Source organism: Stegodyphus dumicola, chromosome 2 (assembly GCF_044657685.1).
Source record: "Stegodyphus dumicola isolate Sdum_Otavi_A_Nest chromosome 2, ASM4465768v1".
Taxonomy (NCBI): Eukaryota; Metazoa; Arthropoda; class Arachnida; order Araneae; family Eresidae; genus Stegodyphus; species Stegodyphus dumicola.
The window spans coordinates 186679978-186699636 of NC_140769.1; the positions used below are offsets into that span (position 1 = coordinate 186679978).

At 32.6% G+C, this 19659-nt stretch overlaps 1 protein-coding gene across 1 annotated transcript in view; it reads right to left on the reverse strand.

Annotated features, from left to right (window-relative positions):
* nst (phosphoglucomutase 3-like protein nst) overlaps positions 1 to 19659 on the reverse strand; it is a 77505-nt gene that overhangs the window by 49455 nt on the left and 8391 nt on the right. The window contains exons 3-5 of the mRNA XM_085811529.1: positions 16171 to 16303; positions 12184 to 12279; positions 9204 to 9277 (exon numbers count right to left, since the gene is read on the reverse strand). Of these exons, the coding sequence (XP_085667655.1) occupies positions 9204 to 9277; positions 12184 to 12279; positions 16171 to 16303 (303 nt within the window). The remainder of the gene's footprint in view (positions 1 to 9203; positions 9278 to 12183; positions 12280 to 16170; positions 16304 to 19659) is intronic.

Here is a 19659-nt window from a genome sequence, read left to right on the forward strand (position 1 = left end):
CATTCTCCATTTGTGAAGCAAAAGGGTTATATTTTAAACATATATTATTATCACGTTAGCATAGAAATATGGGGAGAATTTTCGTTACATAATGGGACATTACATCTACTCCATTCAACTCTATAAAACTGCAATTCTTTAATTCCATACACTTTAAAAATCTTTAGACCTCTGTCTTACTGTTGCCAATTATTTTTGTTAAATATTACAATCCTATTTATCACAGTCATGTACTATTATTTATAAGTTGTTATAAAATTAATTTTTACAGCACGTGAGAATTCTTAATAAACGGTCATTATTTGTAAGTCTTATAATATATTTAATAAGAACAGCATATCTTTAGTTCCGATAAACAGGAATAAATAAGTAGGAGTTGACTTTAATATGTGAAACTATTGTATTAACATCAAGTATCATCCACTACAAGTTTAAAAAAATGTATTTGAACTTGAGTGGATGAATAAAAAGTATTTTATTAAGGACTGAAAATTTGAACAAGATGTAAGGAGAGTGTGGCTAATAGTAATAATTTAAAAAAAGGGGGTCAACATAAGAAGTTCATCAAAAAAAGAGCACCAATATAGGAAGTACATATATCAAAATTCTGCAATGAATAAATGTATGATATATACATCTATTCAAAAAGTACTAATATTAATCCTACAGTGTCAAGAAAGCACTTAACACGTTGAGCGCCCCGTCAGCCATCTGTGGCTGACACTAGACTTTCTGTTTAGGGCATGTCGATCGCCCCTGGCTGACGGTGTGTAACATGATATATAACTATAAAATTTACTCTGTTTTAAGGAATTACAGAAAATTTATTTAAAATTTATTTAATTTTGATTCATTACAGGACTAACAGATTTCACTGAAACGTGGTAAACATAAAAACTTTATTACAGCTATTACAAAATGTGGCAACTCTCTTAGTCTTTTTTCTGGCCATTACTCTACCAGCTTCTGTTGCATTTTTATCATAACATAATTTACAATATTTCTGTATTTCAAAGGCTTTTCTCGGTTTTCTTTGGAGTTTATGTTGTCGTTTTTTAGATATTCTTGCATTTCTGTTCGATGGAATGTCTTCTTTTTCACAACTTGTAATTTATAGCGCTAATTCTTTATGGAATTCAGTAATGCTAATTTTCTGCTTTAATATCTTTGCATAGAATGTAACTATTTACAAAACAGACTTGGTGTGTAACATTTTGAATGCCTATAGGAATCATGTTCTAAATGTAAACTATCTTCTACTGCGATAAGAATCACTGGCCCTACAATACCAGAACTTTTAAGCAGTGTGCGTAGCCTGAACAGGATTGTCTAAGAAATATGCATGGCGCTCAATGTGTTACAATGAAATGGTAGGATATATATTTCTCTTCAAAGATTAAAAAAAAAAAAAAAAAAAAAAAAAAAAAAAAAAAAAACATGAAAATTTTGCAAATAATTTTGAGATTACCAGTTTTAATTATCACTCATTGCCTACCAGTTTTAATTATCATTCATTGTTAACAATATGATTCAGTATTTTTCTTCCTTTTCTTTCTTTTTATTCAGTCTCAAGAAATAATATGTGAACATTACCCATTAAAACTAGAGGCTAGATACTTCTTTAACAATGGCTAATAACTATTGGCAATCAGACAATCTCACATTAATCCATTTTTCTTCTAAACCATTTAAAAGTTTTCCCTTCAAACAAACAATTTTTGCAGTAATTGAAATTAAAACCTTTTTAATTCTAACATATTTATAATTTTAACATATTTATAATTGATGATTTGTTGTTCAGATATTATAATGGTTACAGGAGCCTACTGCTAAACCAAAGGGCCAGGTTCGAATCCCGGAGAACGCATGGCTGTAATTGTCCATCCCTTGATAGGAGGTAATGATAGCCCACATATTAAGTGGTGCTTCTACAATAAAGTGGCCATCACTCCGACCTTATTAGTGGCTATGTCAACTAAGTGCCTGCCAATGGGAAAAAAAAATAATAATAATAATAATAATAATTGATGAATCAACATCCTAAACATATGCTAAAAATTGATTCATTTCAAATAGCAGAATACTTTACATTAAAAAAGTGAGTTTCATGAATTTGGGATTTATATGCTATCTTAAATTCATAAAAACATTAAACATAATGCAATTAAACCATTTCTAAGACCACTATTCTAAAGATTTAAGGTCTGTCTTCTATGGCTGAAGTCAACTGACAAAAGTTGACTATTGGTGATAGCAATTTATGAGTTTGCATACTGGCTTTACATTGTTTAAAGCTGATAGCTTTAGCTAAAGAAAACAATGAAGTAGCAGTGCGCTTTATGAATATATTGATCAAATTATGAATTAACTACAAAGATAATTATTGAATAATGCTGCAATAAAATAAAATTCAGGAAAAAAAATTATTTCATAATACATACACTGTTGTAAAAAAAAAAAAAAAAAAAAAATATGCACCCAGAAAAAATTTAGCCACAACTATGAAATGCAGAATGCAAATATGATTTGGCAAATTTTTTACATGATTAAACTTACAGCAACAATCAGCAATGTGAACCAATGCAAGGTGCACTGTAGAGACATTAGCTATTTTTTTTAAGAAGCAGGCAAGTTGAAAAATTAGCATAGCCTTCACCGGGAATCGAACCACGGACTTCTGGAATACGCGCCCAGTGTGCAGACCACTACACCATGTAGGCACACGAAGATGGCGGGAGAAATACCTTATATACTTCCCCTTTTAAAGGGCAACTGGGGTTTTTAGGGGACCCAATTGCTAAATACTGGGTGTGGAGAATCATTATAAAACACACTTTTAGTTCGGGCACCACTGTAGAGACATTAGGTATTTTTTTGGGAAGCAGGCAAGATGAAAAATTAGCAACGAGTTCACCGAGAATCGAACTGCGGACCTCTGGAATATGCGCCCAGCATGCAGACCAGCACACCACGAAAGCGGGAGAAGTATTTATAGCATCTGAAATGTGCTGCTGGCAGAATGTAAATGGGTAGCTACAGCATTTACAACTGTGCTGATGGCTTGTATACATGACATGCTAATGAAAGATGCCTTTAAGACTTACTCCTTAGCATTATGAACAGTTGTGAGACTTTGTGAGGGGTCGTATCATAGGGTTAAAAGAGATCAGTTGATCGAACAAGTGGATCAGCTAGCATACTGGTCAAAGTGATACGGTCGTTGTACATTGTCAGAGGCAGTGGTTCAGCAACAGCATAGTTAGCCACCATAGTGGCCTCGGGACATCTCCGGGCCACCAATGCACGAGATGATTGTGCAATTAGAAGAGCTGCCACATCCACATCAACAATTACGCTATCATCAATTCAATGCTGCCTGTCAACTCGCAGGAATACCCAGATATCCAGGGATATAATTCGCAGATGACTATCAGATCGCAATGCTCATTATGATGCTTGCCATTGAATACTCCACCATAAGCAGTGTCATCTTGCATGGTGCTGCTCTCGCTCAAGCTGGACAATGTCCGATTGGAAAAACTTGATCTTCAATGATGAATTACGCTTTTCTCTCAGTGCTGATTACCACTGCATACATGTCTGGAGAGAGAGGTGAGCGGTCCAATGTACTATTTATTGCCAAGTGGCACACAGCCAGAACACAGAATATGACAGTCTAGAGAGCTATTAGTTGAAATAGCCGTTAACTATTAGTTATGTTGCAAGGTACTCTGACCACTCGCAGGTACTTTGATGACATTTTGTAGCCAATTGTAATGCCTACACTAGCAGGTGGTCTAAGTTCTGTTTTCACCCAGCACAACACTCAGCCACATACAGCATGACTTTTCCAACAATGTCGTTGACATGTTAATGTCCTCGATTGGTCTGCCAGGTCTCCAAAACTGTTGCCTATCAAACATGTTCGAGACATGTTGAGTAGGCAAATTCAGCCACGTATACCTATATTGAAATTCACTGACCAGTTGCTCCATTTGTGGCACAGTCTACCACAAAGGGACACTGGCAACTGAATAGACTGCATGCCTAACCAAGTATTGGCATGTATAACTGACAGGGGTGGCTTTACCACCTACAGATTTTCACATTCTTTGTATTGCTACTCATAAATAAAACACTTTTTTCACCCAGTTTTTGATCATTTGTTTATCTACTCGAACACCATACTATTGCCAAGTTTCATACTTGTGGCTCAATTCTTTTTGGGTGCATATATTTTTTTTTGCAACAGAGAGTAATTTAAAATACTTTAAGTTATAATGCTTTGAAATATGAAGAGGGAAAAAAAAGGCATGTTTAGTCACCAAAATTGGCAAACTTAATCACTCGATCCATAACATGCAAAGTTCAAATAACGTAAAGTCTTAGTAGCAGAAGATTTTACTGTTAAACTTTAAAGTAAAAAACATTGCAGTAAAAACTATAGTAACTTCAAAAAACAATTACGGTTTATTAAAATATTCATCCAGTGAAGGAAAAACAAATCATTATTTTGCAGATTATGATGTAATCTTTTAACTTATTTACAAAATTTAAAGCTTCAGTTTAAAAAAGCCAGGTTTTCATCACCTTCTTCTTCCAACAATATTTTATAGTAACAGAGGCAGTGTTTAAGAGCACTGGTTAGGTGAGGTTCATTGAAAAAGGCAAAGCATACAAGGGCTATCTGCCTGATGCCTTTCTAAGGAAAACTGGCTCGAATTCATGTTACAGATGGTTGAAATCATGAAAACCAATTTAGTTAGGCGAATGGGCTGTGAAACCAGCATCTGGCTATGCAATCAGCATTTCTGTTCGAAAAAAATACATTCATGATAAGATATAACCATACTCAGCTTTCTAATTTTCCTTTCATCCATGTTTCAGTTCATCCATGGATGCACTCAAATAAATAGTTCTTTTAACTCAAAAAGTTTTCTTATTGCTAACAGACATTAGTCAGAAAAAAATGTAAAATGTTTAAGTGTAATATTCAGAATAGATATTAAACTATCCCAGTTAAAAATCTATATAAAAGAAACTTCTTAATTTTTTAAGGCATGATTCCCTTAATTTGCATATTTTATCTTAATTTATAGTGTTTGGAGCTTCAGACATAAACAACACATTATGTATTTTTTTGGAACCAATGATATTTAATTTTTTTTAATTAAAATTGGAAAATAAATTTTTGGAAGCCTAATTTGATCTTATTCCCCTTAAGGAGTGGTCATCTTAGATAATATTATAATTAACAATACTTATGTCTTTTTTTGTTCTTAAAAATAATAGTTATTTTCATCAAGAGAGAGTTTTTGGTATTTTTACTTTACACTGCTTGAGAACATTCCCAATAATATTTTAGTAAAATCGTCAGTTTTCATTATTGATACAAGAGAAACCTGAAAGTATTAAAAAACTTAAATAACCTTGAAGACTTATTCGAATTAGTTTTTACTCAATAATAATTTTCATTTTATAAACATAAGATAGTGAAGTTACATTCTCGAAAAAATTAGTAAAATTGTAAATTGCAATTTTTCTCCATTCGATTAATAACTTATAACATTTTTTTTCCAAATCTCAAAGCCATACCTACTTCAAACAGTGTATATGCAACACATTTTCAAAAAAGATTGAGAAACTAATGGGAAAATTATCTAAAATGCAGATTTCATGACAATTTGTTTAAATTCACTTTCTTCTTCGATTTTAAATAAGCCTGCTTTTAATTTTACTGGAATAATGTATCAAGCATTCCCATTTCTATAACATTAAGCAGAATTTAAGTAAGAAATATTTTGATCAAAACATTCTTTTTAAGAACAATAAATTAAGAAATTACCTAAAAAAGCAAGAAACTATAAAAAATTAGCGATGCCTACATTAATAACTGATTTTTTTAAAGAGATTAAAATGATGTAGATAAACAATAAAATTTTTAGAAATAATTAACCACAAATCATGATTGTTTTCATTTTCAACCTTAATGTTTTAAAATATTCTTGGTTCTTTGTACACTATTTCATTATATCATTCCATTGTACATACAGACCTCATATTGTTTATGATAGTACTTTGTCCTAACACAGAATAATGGTAATTGGATTATAATTAATTAATTATTAACAATTCTTATTAATTAATTGATAATAATTATTATTTTTAACAATTATTTTTTCTTCCTAGAACAGTGTTTTTTAACCTTTCTAGAGAGTCGCACCCCATTGAATCTGAAAATATATCTCCACACCCCATTGAAAAATGTGTTTTAATTTTTTTTAGTCTAGAAAAATACATTTTTTGCAAAACTTATTGTTTCTTGAAAAACATTGTACATTTTATATAAATACAAAACAATATTATTTTTATGAATGACTAGTCTGTTGTTGTTTGTTCATTATTATACTGGCGAAGCGAGGTTTGTTTCTTTTTTGAAAGACATACGCCTAGGTCATCACTTGCATTTAAGCGATTTCTCACTTTAGTTTTTATATGCAAAAGCGATGAAAATCCCATTTCGCATAAGTAGGTGGTAGCAAAGGGTAAGAGTAACTGCAGTGCTCCGTTCGCCAACTCTGGATAACATTTTAACTGTGAACACCAGAATTGTTGCAATTCTAATTGTTCGAATTCCATTTGAACATGTCCACTTGCTCGCATTTCAATAAGTTGATCTTTTTTCAAATCATCCATCAAATTTAAGTCAAATAGAAATGGATCCAGTATCCATCTCTGAGTTTGTTTTAGTAATATTTCCGGTAGAAAAATATCCATTGAATGATTCGCTCAATTGTCTCAAATGTATTACAATGTCGTTAATAATTGCATTCTTTTCATTTTTTGCAATAACAGAATCAAGCAAGGGAAAGTTTGCAAAATTCCCCTTTTCTACTCGACGTATCCAAATTTCTAATTTTGTGACAAATGAAGATAATTTTTTACTAGATATTATTATATTTATACCAAATCCTTGCATTGATAGATTCAATTCATTTAAATGGCTAAATATGTCTGCTAAGTAGACCAGCCTCAGCATTGCATCATTACTCTCAAAATCTTTTACTAAATAACAGTTTTGACTAATCCGTAATTGAATAATTTCCTCACGCAATTCAAAAACTCTGTTAAGCATGCGACCCTTAGATAACCATCGTATTTCGGTGTGATACAGGAGCACGGTATGATCGACACCGATTTCTTCGGAAAATGCGATGATTAAGCGCTAGCCCTCGGATGTATTTTACTACATTTACTGCTGTAGTTAGATGTTGTTTTAAACTTTCTGGCAATGCTTTCAATGCAAGTGCATGATGATGCAACATGCAATGCGTTATTATAACTTCCGGTAATTCTCTTTTCATGTGTGAAAAAAATCCTGAATTTTTGCCTAACATTGCTGGGGCCTAATCAGTGCATATTGAGCCAATCATTCATTGGTAATTGGTATTTAGTAAAAAAATATTTGATGCGATTGAAAACATCAATTCCTCTCGTATTCACCTCCAGTGGCTCACGAAATAGAAATTCTTCTATCACCTCTTTTTCCTTCACATACCTGACAAATACCAAATGTTGGCTACAATTATCAACATCAGTTGGCTCATCCCGTTGCATGCTTATTTTTAGTGGACTAATTTTCATGTCTTTAATTACTTGCATTAAAATATCTTCAATGATATCTTGTATTCGCAATAGTATAATATCATTCAATAATGGAATCTGTTGGATTTTTTTATGTGCTTCTGAATCTAAAACTGTTTTAGCAATAATTAAAGCAGAAGTTTTAATCAACTCTTCAGCGATTGTGTGAGGTTTCTTTTTTTTGCACATAAATATGGCACTTGATATGACACTTCTAATAAAGGTTTTTGAATTGCTGCTCCGCACAATTTTAGGATAGTTCCACTGGTATCAAACTGAGCCTTCTTTGACTTCAAAGCTGTTCATGCTATACGCTTTTTCGCCACCATGCAGATTGTTGAAATGCTCTAATAACTTAAGCATTTGAGATTTGCTGTTTGAGATTGCTGTTTGAAAATATCTTGGAACACAAGATGCATTGCGGTCGTTGCGTGCCATCTTTTTCGGTTGTGCAGATAAATCCATAACTGGCATACTCATCGTTCCATTGTCGTTTTTTGGACATAGTGGGGTTCACTATAATCAATTTAATTATTTAGAAATAATGTAATATATATAATGTTCTTATGTTTGTAATATCATTGAATCCTATTCGACTTGAACGGGAAATTAAGAATGTATTAGTCTCAAGAGGTTTCTGGACAAGTCAGAATACACAATACACATGTCGCAGACACAATAGTTGACTCAACCTAGAACAGGCGCAGTAGATGCAGATACAAATCTGTGAATCCGTAGATTCTATTGGAGTAGCACATATTGAACTCAGCACATGCACAAGCTGGTATAACGTTCTCCACTTGTATTCCCACAAAGTTTTTTTTTTTTCTTTTCTCTGTCACCTAGTTGCCTGTTCACTTTAGTTTGTAGCATTTCATGCCTTTTTATAGCATAGTGTATATGCCCATCGGCACCGGCTCTTTCCTGTGTCTTTTGCCGATAAGTGAGCAAAGTGCTACCGCTTTTTATGAGCTTCAATATTGGGGACACTATTGCAGATTTCAAATACCGTATTTGACGGCATATAAGATGCACTTTTTTTCCTAAATTTGGTCTAAAAAAAGTTACCTGCGTCTTATATGTGAAGGACACAGTCTTATACGTGAAGGACACAGTCTTATACGCGAAGGAATTGCATTCGATAATTGTTTATTTGGCTTTTACGAAATGTGAGAACTAATAGAAACCATGCTATTGAAACTTTTTTCCCTTGTGTGTGGCCGTCTAAATAAGGGTGCGTCTTATATACCATCAAATACAGTACTTTATTATAAGAAATTTAATAATTTTTATGGTTAGATAGGGGCTTCTCCCGCAACCCCAAAAATACATTCCCGCAACCCCAGGGGTGAGGGCACCCCCGGTTAAGAACCACTATCCTAGAAGATAATGATTAATTCATGATGATGTAGAGTAATTATATCTTCAAGTATTTCTTTCTCTGCTATTATTTATAATACACACACATTTTGTGAAGTATATCAGCATAAAAATAATAAAAATGAATGTGAAAATATAATTTAAATAAATATTTGAAGGTAAAATAATAATAAAAGTACCAAAATCTTTTGCTTGACCAGAAATAATTCTGACCCCATCTAATGCAGCTTCCAGTAACTTGGTACCACTGCTTCTATAAAATTAAAATATCAGAATTCATGAGTATTTCAGTTGAAATTACTACAAATAAACCGATACCTATAACATGTAACCTCATGAAATAAATATTCACTTTAAAAAGTATTTAATTTTCACTTTTTTAAACACTAGAACTGGAAATTTATTTGCATATTAAAAAAGTATTAAATTAAAAAGTATAGAAGAATAGAAATTATGTGCAAAATATAGCAAATCATTCTATTAAAAATGAAAAGTATTTAATAAGTTTTCAATAGTAGTCTCAAGAATCAGTGCAAAACATTAGCATTAAAAATATCAGTCAATGAACATCAGTCAATGAAAATTTCATAAATGTTTATGTTGTATAAGTGATTAATAATAACAAAAATTATTTTCTTTACCTTTGCTAGCACTAATGAAATCATTAAAATATGACTATTTTAAAGACTCGTTCATCTATGTTCACATTAAAAGTTGAATCAACATGGATAGATTGCCTTAAAATGAATATCGATATTTATTTCATCATCTTATAGTGTTGATGATTATAGCTTATCATTTATTCATATAAGATACCCATAAGTATAATGAAAACTGAAGGATATTAAAAGTAGAGTTCAGTAATTAGAACTGATTTTCTTATCAAGATTTTAAACTTTATTGATATTTTTCAAGATATTTAAGAAATTATTTTTCAGTGAGAATATATGAAGAAATACATTAACAGTTAAAAAAGTTAATACACATCACAGAAATCTTGCCATGAGCAAACTATGCAATTGGCTAGGATACATGTTAACGTGAAAATTATCTAAACTGGTTATGATTGCACATGGTCACATACCTTACAATGATGCTCAAATTATGAACCAGTAGAAGATTTAAATGATGGCAATTAATCTACTCTGTAAGAGCATGAAAAGCAGTGGTTGATGCAGCCATACATCCAGAAGGAGAACGATGCAATTTACAATGATTTGTATACTTTATAGACTTCCAGAGGGGTCTTATAATTGAAATAAAAACTACACAAAAGGCTGTGCACCACATGGCTTGCGACATAGATCATTTGGATAATACTATCTGACAGTGTTGTCAGAAGTGACACATGAGGGAAGCCATTTATGGCAGACTGGCTTGAGAAGGACCAGATTACCCATAAAGAAATTCGTCAAGCATATAGAAGATCCAATGACAACCCAGTCTACCATTAAGATAGCTGTAACGTCCAAATGGACATGAAAACTATTATGAGGTATTTACAATACATAGGCTGTTCATACATATTTTAAACAAGTTTGCTTTGCCATAAAAAAAAAACTGCCTGCTTGGAAAAGCCATTTTTTAACTACAATTATATTTTTGAAAGTTTAAAGTTATGTTACGGAAAATTATGTTTGTGCTCTTTCTGAAGAAAATTATTTGTGTTTAGTTGCTAAAAAATGGTATAAAAGCCATGATTTTTCTGGTATCTAAACGAACAATAGAGAGTATTGTCAATAAGAAAGGAAAAAAACGTCAGTTTGGCTTCAAGAAGAAAAATGGTTCAAAATACCATACTATGTAACCAAACAAAAAACGAAACATTTTGAATGCTCAAATGGTAAGAAATTTAATACTAAATTAAAATCTGTGAAGGCAGGAGGACAGTTGCATAAGCAGAACGTGCTGTAAAATTCTCTATGAGAAACAATTTTTCAGACAAAAACGGAAAAATGTCACAATAAATGAATCTTGGGTGTATTTAAATGACTGCAATAAAAGAGATCCATTTATAATCAAAGAGAAGAAAAAAATATTAGAACATGGTTAGCTGTTAAGGTAAACTCCACATATTATAAGGAACATATTTCATACCCAATTTTGAAATATGAAATACCTTCTCTTTACCCAGTGCCATCAATCAGTAGAACATGAAGACAAAACAAGCAGCTGCACGTCAAAATCCACTGTTAATATATTGTAAAAAAATGGAACATGTATCAATCATATCCCTACCAAGTCTCTTGATGCATCATCCATGGATTTTTGGACTTTTAAAAAACAAATTGTTCAAACACTGACGTACAGCCCTCCTTGGACTGTGGAAAGCTTTTCGAGAGGAACAGGATAAAATACCTCTTTCGAAACTAAAAAATGCTTTATTATCTTCGGAATTACTGTGTAGAAAGATAGTGAAGACTAAGGGTTATCAAATGGAATATTTAAAACACAAAAGTTTTTAGGTAAAATATTTCTATAAATACAATGAAAATCATCTAGAAAATGTGCAAACAACCTTTTTAACAGCACCCTTTGTGTATACGACATTTAACACCAGAACATTGGACCAGTAGTGCCATTTCCAGTACAACATTTCCAGTGGTGCCAGGCTACAGCATTGTGCAGTGCTATGGAGTGAGGATTCATGACATTCATCGATGAGTCACACTAGTTTTGGATAGGATGTCTATTGTGTCTGAGAGTGAAAGTCCCCTGACTAGTCATACAATCCTAGCTTCGCTGTTGAGTTGCACTGAGGTATATATTATGATAGCTCTACTATTCTAATATTGTAATATACTGACAACTCAGGAGTATGTGGATGATAAAGTATGGCCACATGTGTTTCCATTCCTTGCTAAAGGTCTTAGAGCATTATTCCAATGTGATAATGCCTGAACACATTCAGCATGGGATGTCTAGGATTACCCACATTATGTGCAGACACTTCTATGGTATCAGACATATCTGCTTCAAGCAAGTCTAGGAGCAGATGAAACCATAATATTTAACTTACTTTTATACAGTCTCTCCATTTAAACTGCATATATAGAATAAATTATTTTCTATAACTATATTTTTCAAAGAAAAAAAATACTATGCATTGTATTAAACAATGTTTAGTAGAATAGGAAGTACAGAGAATGATATACTTACCGAGTATCTTTAGCTAAAAATACATTAGCAGATATATTATAATTAAGTTTACTTTTCTCAACAATGTGCTGCAAAGACTTATCTAATTCTGCATTTCTGAAAATAATAATAAAAAAAAAATATTATACAAATTATACACTCAGTTTTCAATGCACATAAGAGATCTAAAACTACACAATCATGCAATTGTGTTCTGTGGCATTCTATTCTCAAAATCATAGTCTACAAAATAGTGAGTAAATACTATCAGAGGCTATTCAAACTAATATTACATCTAAAGAGATATAAAACTAGTTCAGGAATAAATGTGATAGCAGGACAATAATTTTTTCTTAAATACATTTAACTATTGAATCTGTTGGCATAAATATTTTTGAATACAGAGCACATATTTCAGAGAGATATTACATTTTTTTACGATTTTGATGATTACATTTGATTTTTTTCAAGTTTTGAAAAAATAAAAATTAATCAAATTATAAAAAAGTCAGACAATTATGTAATATTATAATAATTTTCAATATTACTAATATTTGTGACAACATGCTTGTAACAAATCTGTTTTCATTGGCCCCAATTAATTTTCCATAAGCAACCTTTTGTCTTCATGAACAAGTATATAAATTACTATTACTGTTGCATTTTCCTTTTCATTTTTGAAAATGAGTTTGAGGTCTGTAGAATTACATTTGTGACTGCACTCTGGTTCATTTACAGCTGGTCAGGATAACTGTCATCTGTTGAATGGGATAAGAACAGCTGGATATGCCCAATAAAACTGCAATAGATTGGAACCATGCCTGTGGGAAGTCTGAAGTCATTGCATTCAAAACTGAGTCTCCAGTAAAATCAGAAGGCCTAACAAAATAGTAGAAATTGCCAAAAATATTTTAAGCAAGCAAGTCAAATACTCTTGCATGAGTAGCTAGTTGGTGGTTACTGCAGAGAATACTAGTGAATATTTTATTGTTCAAGTTATAGATAGAAGTATGGCTCAGAATTCCACGGGAATGACTGGCACAACTTTGGTGGAATCTTTGCCAACTTTCATGGCTCGATGGTAGCCAACACAGCTATAGGTTTCATTGCCCAGGAAGAACTGAAAATTTCGCAGCCCTTTCTGCTTGTCAAGAATGTAAAACTTTTCATTCTAAAATTTCATAACATTAATTTGCCTCCTTCTGGATGCTGTGCCCCTTCTCCAGCAAGGTCACTGGTAGCCAACTTTCATCATCGACCGGATAATACGCAAATACTAAGAGTTCTGCTACCTCTTACACTTGAACAGAAAGAACCAGATATTCACTATTTGTATTCTGTAATTTTAGACAAATGTGATTACAACATTTTAATTTACCATTTTTTCTTATTTACTTAAAATTCTTGGAAGATAAAATTATGAATAGAACATTAAGTTTTCAAATAACTTGTTTTTTTATTAAATTAATGACTGAATACTATGTAATATATAAACTTATCATCATTTTACACAAATGCATAATAAACCGAAATATAAAATTCTGTGACAGTAGAAAAATTAACATTTACTAGTATGGTTAAGTCTTAGGAAGATAAAAAACAATTACATTTTTAAAATACTATTTACTATAAAATGTACTTTCTAAACTCTACACAAAAATAAATTTCAAACATTTCTGAGCTGTAATCACAGGATATAAATTGGGTATTTGCATATTATCTGTTACTAAAAATTTTGGTTGGTTCCAAGGCAATCTAATATGTTTCTAATAAATATTTGCAATTGCTGTTAAAAATATATCCTTAATCTTCAATATGTTTTCTCACATGATGAATGTTGTTCCATTAGCACCTATGTGTTTGACCTTTTGATATGATTTCTATTTCCTATTTTCTTTATGGGTCTTGAGGATCTATCAAATATGAAAATGAAACTATGAGCTGTTGAAATTAAAAACAAATTTTTAGATTATTACATTACACTTTGTTTCATTAGGTGATGCTATTTTAAATTACCTTTCATCAGTCATCCACATGACATAGTATTATTGTTGCATGAAATAGAAGATCTTTAATTTATCTTTCATGGAAATTCATTAAGTGTTATTTCTTGAAATGTTTCAATTCAACAAGGCATATCTGTAATTTATGCTTCTAATGTAATTAATCTACTATCGTTTAACAAATTGAACACTTTGTACTTTTTGATAATTAAAAAATTTTTGTTTTTATGTGTTTAGTAATACATTTAAGTGATATACTTTAAAATTTAAGATAGTTACAGTTGAAAATTTGTGTAATATTTCAAATAATAAAAAATTACATATTTAATACCTTGGTACATTCTTTGACTGTGTATGCTTCTAAAATCCTAAAATATTACGAAAAATCCAGACCATAATGAAATTATATACAAGTTAAAACTGTTGTGAAAGTGTGACATTAAAGTGTTCACAAACAGTAAGAATGTAAACAAGACACTGGTTCATTAGAAGCTGTATCATATTAATAACAGCTCTACTGCTTGTTTACTTCTTATGCAAAGGGTCAAAACAGTTAAATTTTGCCAATAATTACAAATAAAACTTTTATAAACTGGAGCAGTTATGTTTAGAAGGTTTGTCATTGTTTTATATTGAACTATAAAGATAGACCTTGCTAAACACCATCTAAAATTACTTTTTTACTGCCTAGGTTGCTTCCTAAGAAATTGATGTTTAGTTTATTTGACTGTGACAAAGCATTTGAGAGCTATTTGCCTAATAGGAAGGATTCCTTTGTGGAGGAATTTCTAAGAGAAACTGGCTCATATACTTGTTACACATGAAAATGCCCATGCAGCCAGCCCATTTGCCAAGATTGAAACCCCAGTTCAAACTATCAGTGTTCAGTGATTTTACCACATGGCTGCTGGTAGGCCTAAGGAACTGAAGAATGGGAATACTTTACATGTTTTGCTACAAAGAGCAAACTAATCACAACTGAGAAATTTTTCTGTTATCAAAAGTTGTGTAGAACTAAGATCCATCAGCTGAAAACACCAGTACCAAGATCACTGCTAAAGTTCACTTGACACCAAATGAAAATCTTCGTAGCAAATAACATACAAGTAAAGAAATTTTTTACACATATTTTTAAATATTTGTATGATTTTATTTTTAAAAACAATGATGAATTACAGTTTCTAAAATAACAATATAATAATTACTTTGTTCTGAGCAAAGTAATTATTATGTTTATTTCCCCTTCTTGACAGTTTGCAAATGTTGTGATCAATTATTCATAAAGCTTGTGGAATATGCTGGCAATGGAAGAATCTGCAGTAAAATTTCTGCAGGAACACAGAATTTACATGAATCATGCCCACTTTCAGATTATCAGCTATTTTTTAAATTATGATTAAAAAATAATGAAATTATAAAAATTTATGTGATAAAAATATGATAAAAATAAATAAATAAATAAAAAGAACTATTAAAATGCTACTTAGTAATAGGTAATACATAATGAACGGAATTTCTAACTGTATGGGGAAGTTTTAACTTCATTTTTGCTGTTTGCAATACCAATTAAATGCTAGTAAATCAGCCATGGGTAGGAAAATTAACAGGCGTAAAAAAACCTTTTTAAGGTACTTTCCTTGTTAGTAGATTTTCAAGGCCAACCCGGTAAAACTGGCAAATTTTATTACGCAATCTATCAAATGCACATTTTAAGCATTGCCAAAGGTTTACACAGTGATCACTTTAATGTGGACATACCTTTTTTAAGTCACATGGCTTTAGTTTAATGCATTAAAAAATAAATAATTTTTTAGCTGTTATACATGACTATCACTGGTCTAAAATCTATGAAACGAGAAATGAAAAAATATAACTAAATTAGTTACTAGTATTAATTTTCATATCATTTATAAAAAATTTATTACATTGCATATAATATTATAATAATTATATCTGATACAAATACTTATTAACAAAGAATATTTTAATTACTACAATACTTTACTCTGAATTCACCAGCAATGTAGCAAATTGCTCCCATTCTTGATTTATCATTTCGCCTGAAGGCCCACATAATTTTATACCATTATCTTCCTCAGGATTGTGAGAAGCAGTGACCATCAATCCTACAGTTTTTCCTGAGAAAAATTTCAAATAATTATTTTTAATGAATGCAAAATGCTATTAATATACAAATTATTGAACTGAAATTCTATAACATAAACTGCAACAGTATTATATAAAAATATTCAAAATTAACATTAATTTTTTTAATTAATAATCATCAATGTCTAGGAAAAAGATGAGTAAAATGAAAAGAATATTTTTCTGATACTAGTAATCACGATAATCATGTCTTATTCTGAGATCTTATTACCAGAAATACCCAGTATTCTCACAACAAGTGACCTACCACCTGTGAACCAACATCAAAACCAAAGATAGTTTTGCATGGTTTAGGTTGATAACATTACCAACTAAATCATACAAAAATCAGCAGTACATAAATAAATAAATACAAAGAAATTAAGGTTAATCTTCGGATTATGGTAACTTGGCAATTTTTTGGCAAAAATTTGGCAACCAACCCTGCTACAGCAACCTGCTAGTTTTTTTTTGGGGGGGGGGCGCCATTTTGTTTTCACGAAGTAAAGGCATCTCTTTTTTTTTTAACTCAACATTTTTTCCAACAATCTGCTAGCCGAATTACGCTTATGCTAGAACTTTTATGGAACAAAAGTGCTTAATCATGATGAAGATTAGGTGCGAAATCGGGAGAAAGTGAAGAATCACCCACTGCTTGCCGTGTTTTTAAGAATTGCACATACACGGTATCCATGTACACGTCGACCTATTTTCACTTTAAAAAAAATCCCAGAATTGCACAAAAATGGCATTACGCACACTCTTGACTTTATCCATGTACGCTGCTAAAGTCCTAGCTAGTAACCTTTATCACCTTACCAAAATGTCGCATGTTACCATATTCCAAAGATTAGCCAAAATTTATCATACTTACTTTTACAATATTACCAGATTATTATATTAAATTATACACTATAAATAGAAGAATGGACTGATTTGGTCCTATCACATCCCTCAATGTTTCATGATTATACTTTAAACACATTTTGCTGTCCAGAAAGGAAAGTGGTTAGTGACTCTGACTGTCCCACTAAAAGGCCTGGGTTTAAAGCCCAGAGAAGGCATGGATGTAACTAGGAGGCAATGGTGGGCTACCTGTTAGGTACCTCCATAATAAAGTGACTACTGGCTAAAGTTTTAGACCTACACCATAGCCACAGTTTATCCAGAATTAATCATATTGGAAATATGCAAAAAGATGCAACTGCAAGTGGTGGCTGCCAGAATGAAGGGCAAAAGAGAAAATGGGGGAAAGTAATAAGAAAAAATTAAACTAGGCAGGATACTGAAGATAAGAGGGTATAGTTATCCCAGAGGGAAGAAAATCCCTCTAAAATTCAATAAAGTACTGTAATTGTTAAAAATTTGGAACTGGCAATAATGCAAGTATTGCTGAATAATGTCCCTGCAGATGCAGTGCTAGACATTTGTTCCTCAGTGTAGTTTTCTATAAGAAACTTTTATCTGCAAATACACTGGTGTGCAAAACTTAAGCAACAATGCAAATTTTAATCAGATAACCATGCAGTTTCAGAAAAGGGGTTCTTGAAATCAGTATGATGAATATGCAATTCAGTAGAAAGGTCATGCATATGCAAATGTCAGAAAAGAAACGTCGCAGGCTATGTGATCGTACGCAAAACACATGCGCTCCACTCGAGACTACCATAAAAGGAAGGACGCAGACGCAATTAAAGACATTCGCTGCAAGTCCATGTGAAATTTTTCGTGAAATATGGCTAGAAGAAATCATCTGGATGACTTCACGCGTGGAAGAATGATCGGAAAGCTGGAGGACGGGCGTAGTGCGACCAGTGTGGCTGAAAATATCGAAATCAACAAAAGTGTCGTTTTGTGACCCTGGAAAGCCTTCCAAACCATACGTACAGATATTAGAAAGGTTGGCGGTGGCCGCTCCAGGACAACAACTGCAGCAGATAACTGATATATCGTCCTACAGGCGAAAAGTACAAAACCAGTCAGCAATCTCCACAGCTCAGTAACTGTGTACAGCAACCAGCGACAATTGTCGTGGTTTACTGTGTCCAGGCACCTTCACAAAGATGGCCTATTCGCCTGCCGTCCTGAACACTGCATCCCTTTGAAAGTTGGCCATCGCCGCCACCGTTTAGAGTGTTGCAAGGAGCACAAAAACTAGGTATCTCATCAATGGAGTTGTGTCCTCCTTACGGATGAGAGCCGTTTTAGTGTCCCAAGCAATTCTCAACACCAATTGATTTGGAGAGAGGTTGGGACACAGTTTAATCTCAGTAACATCACAAAAAGATACCATTACGGTGTCCTGGAGATCTCATCTGGGGAGGCATTATGCTGAACGGGTGGACAGAGCTCCCCGTTTTCGACAGAAGTTCTGTAACCGGAGATCGCTATTGTCAGGAGGTGATCCTTCCCTATGTGCGTCTGTTCCGAGGTGCAATTGGAGCAGACTTCGTTTTTATGGATGACAATGCACGGCCACGGACTCCTGCTGTTCAGAAGCTACTGAAAAGGGAAGATATCACTCGAATGGATTGGCCAACGTACTCCCCTGATTTAAATCCCAAAAAACATGTGTGGGATGCTTTGAAAAGACGCCTTGAGGCATGATTACATCCTCCGGTGAACACCCAACAACTGAAACAAATGCTGATTAAGGAATGGGCACTCTCACCTCAAGATCTGTTGAACAATCTGGTGCTTGAGTATGGGGAGATGGTAAGAAGCAACCATTGCAGTAAGGGGAGGGCATATCCCATACTAAGGAACATCTGCTTGTTTTTCTTCCTCTTATATAGACAATCATGTGTATCGATACTATGAGTTCAATAAAGCCTTTTTTTTGTTTGATTCCATACTGTATACATTGTATTCATTTCTGCGCAATTATGCTTTTGTCATCGTTTAAATACAAAATGCTGTCTCTTATTTCTGAATTTCATGTCTCTCAGATGATATCTTGTGGTGTTATGTCAAAAAGAACACCTGTTGCTTAAGTTTTGCACACAAATGTACTTTAGAAGATATTGATTATTTGATGTTGTGGTAGCAAAGGTTATTGCCCCTTCAGGCAAGCAGTGTACATGCATAAGTGAAATAGCATTACATGCTCAGGTTAATAATGAACAGCAAAAGGTTGCATGCCTTGTTGTGGTTAAAAATCTCCAGGTGTCTATAATCTTAGGTATAGATTTCTTAATAGCAGCAGGCACAAAATTAAACTTTCTGGAATCAACTCTTCTGTTGGATATGAAGAAACTGAAGATAGAAGGACATCGCCACCAGTGACTTACCTGAACCATTTAGGTGCAGAAGAAAAGGAAAAGTTGGAGAGTATGTTAAGTCAGTTTTC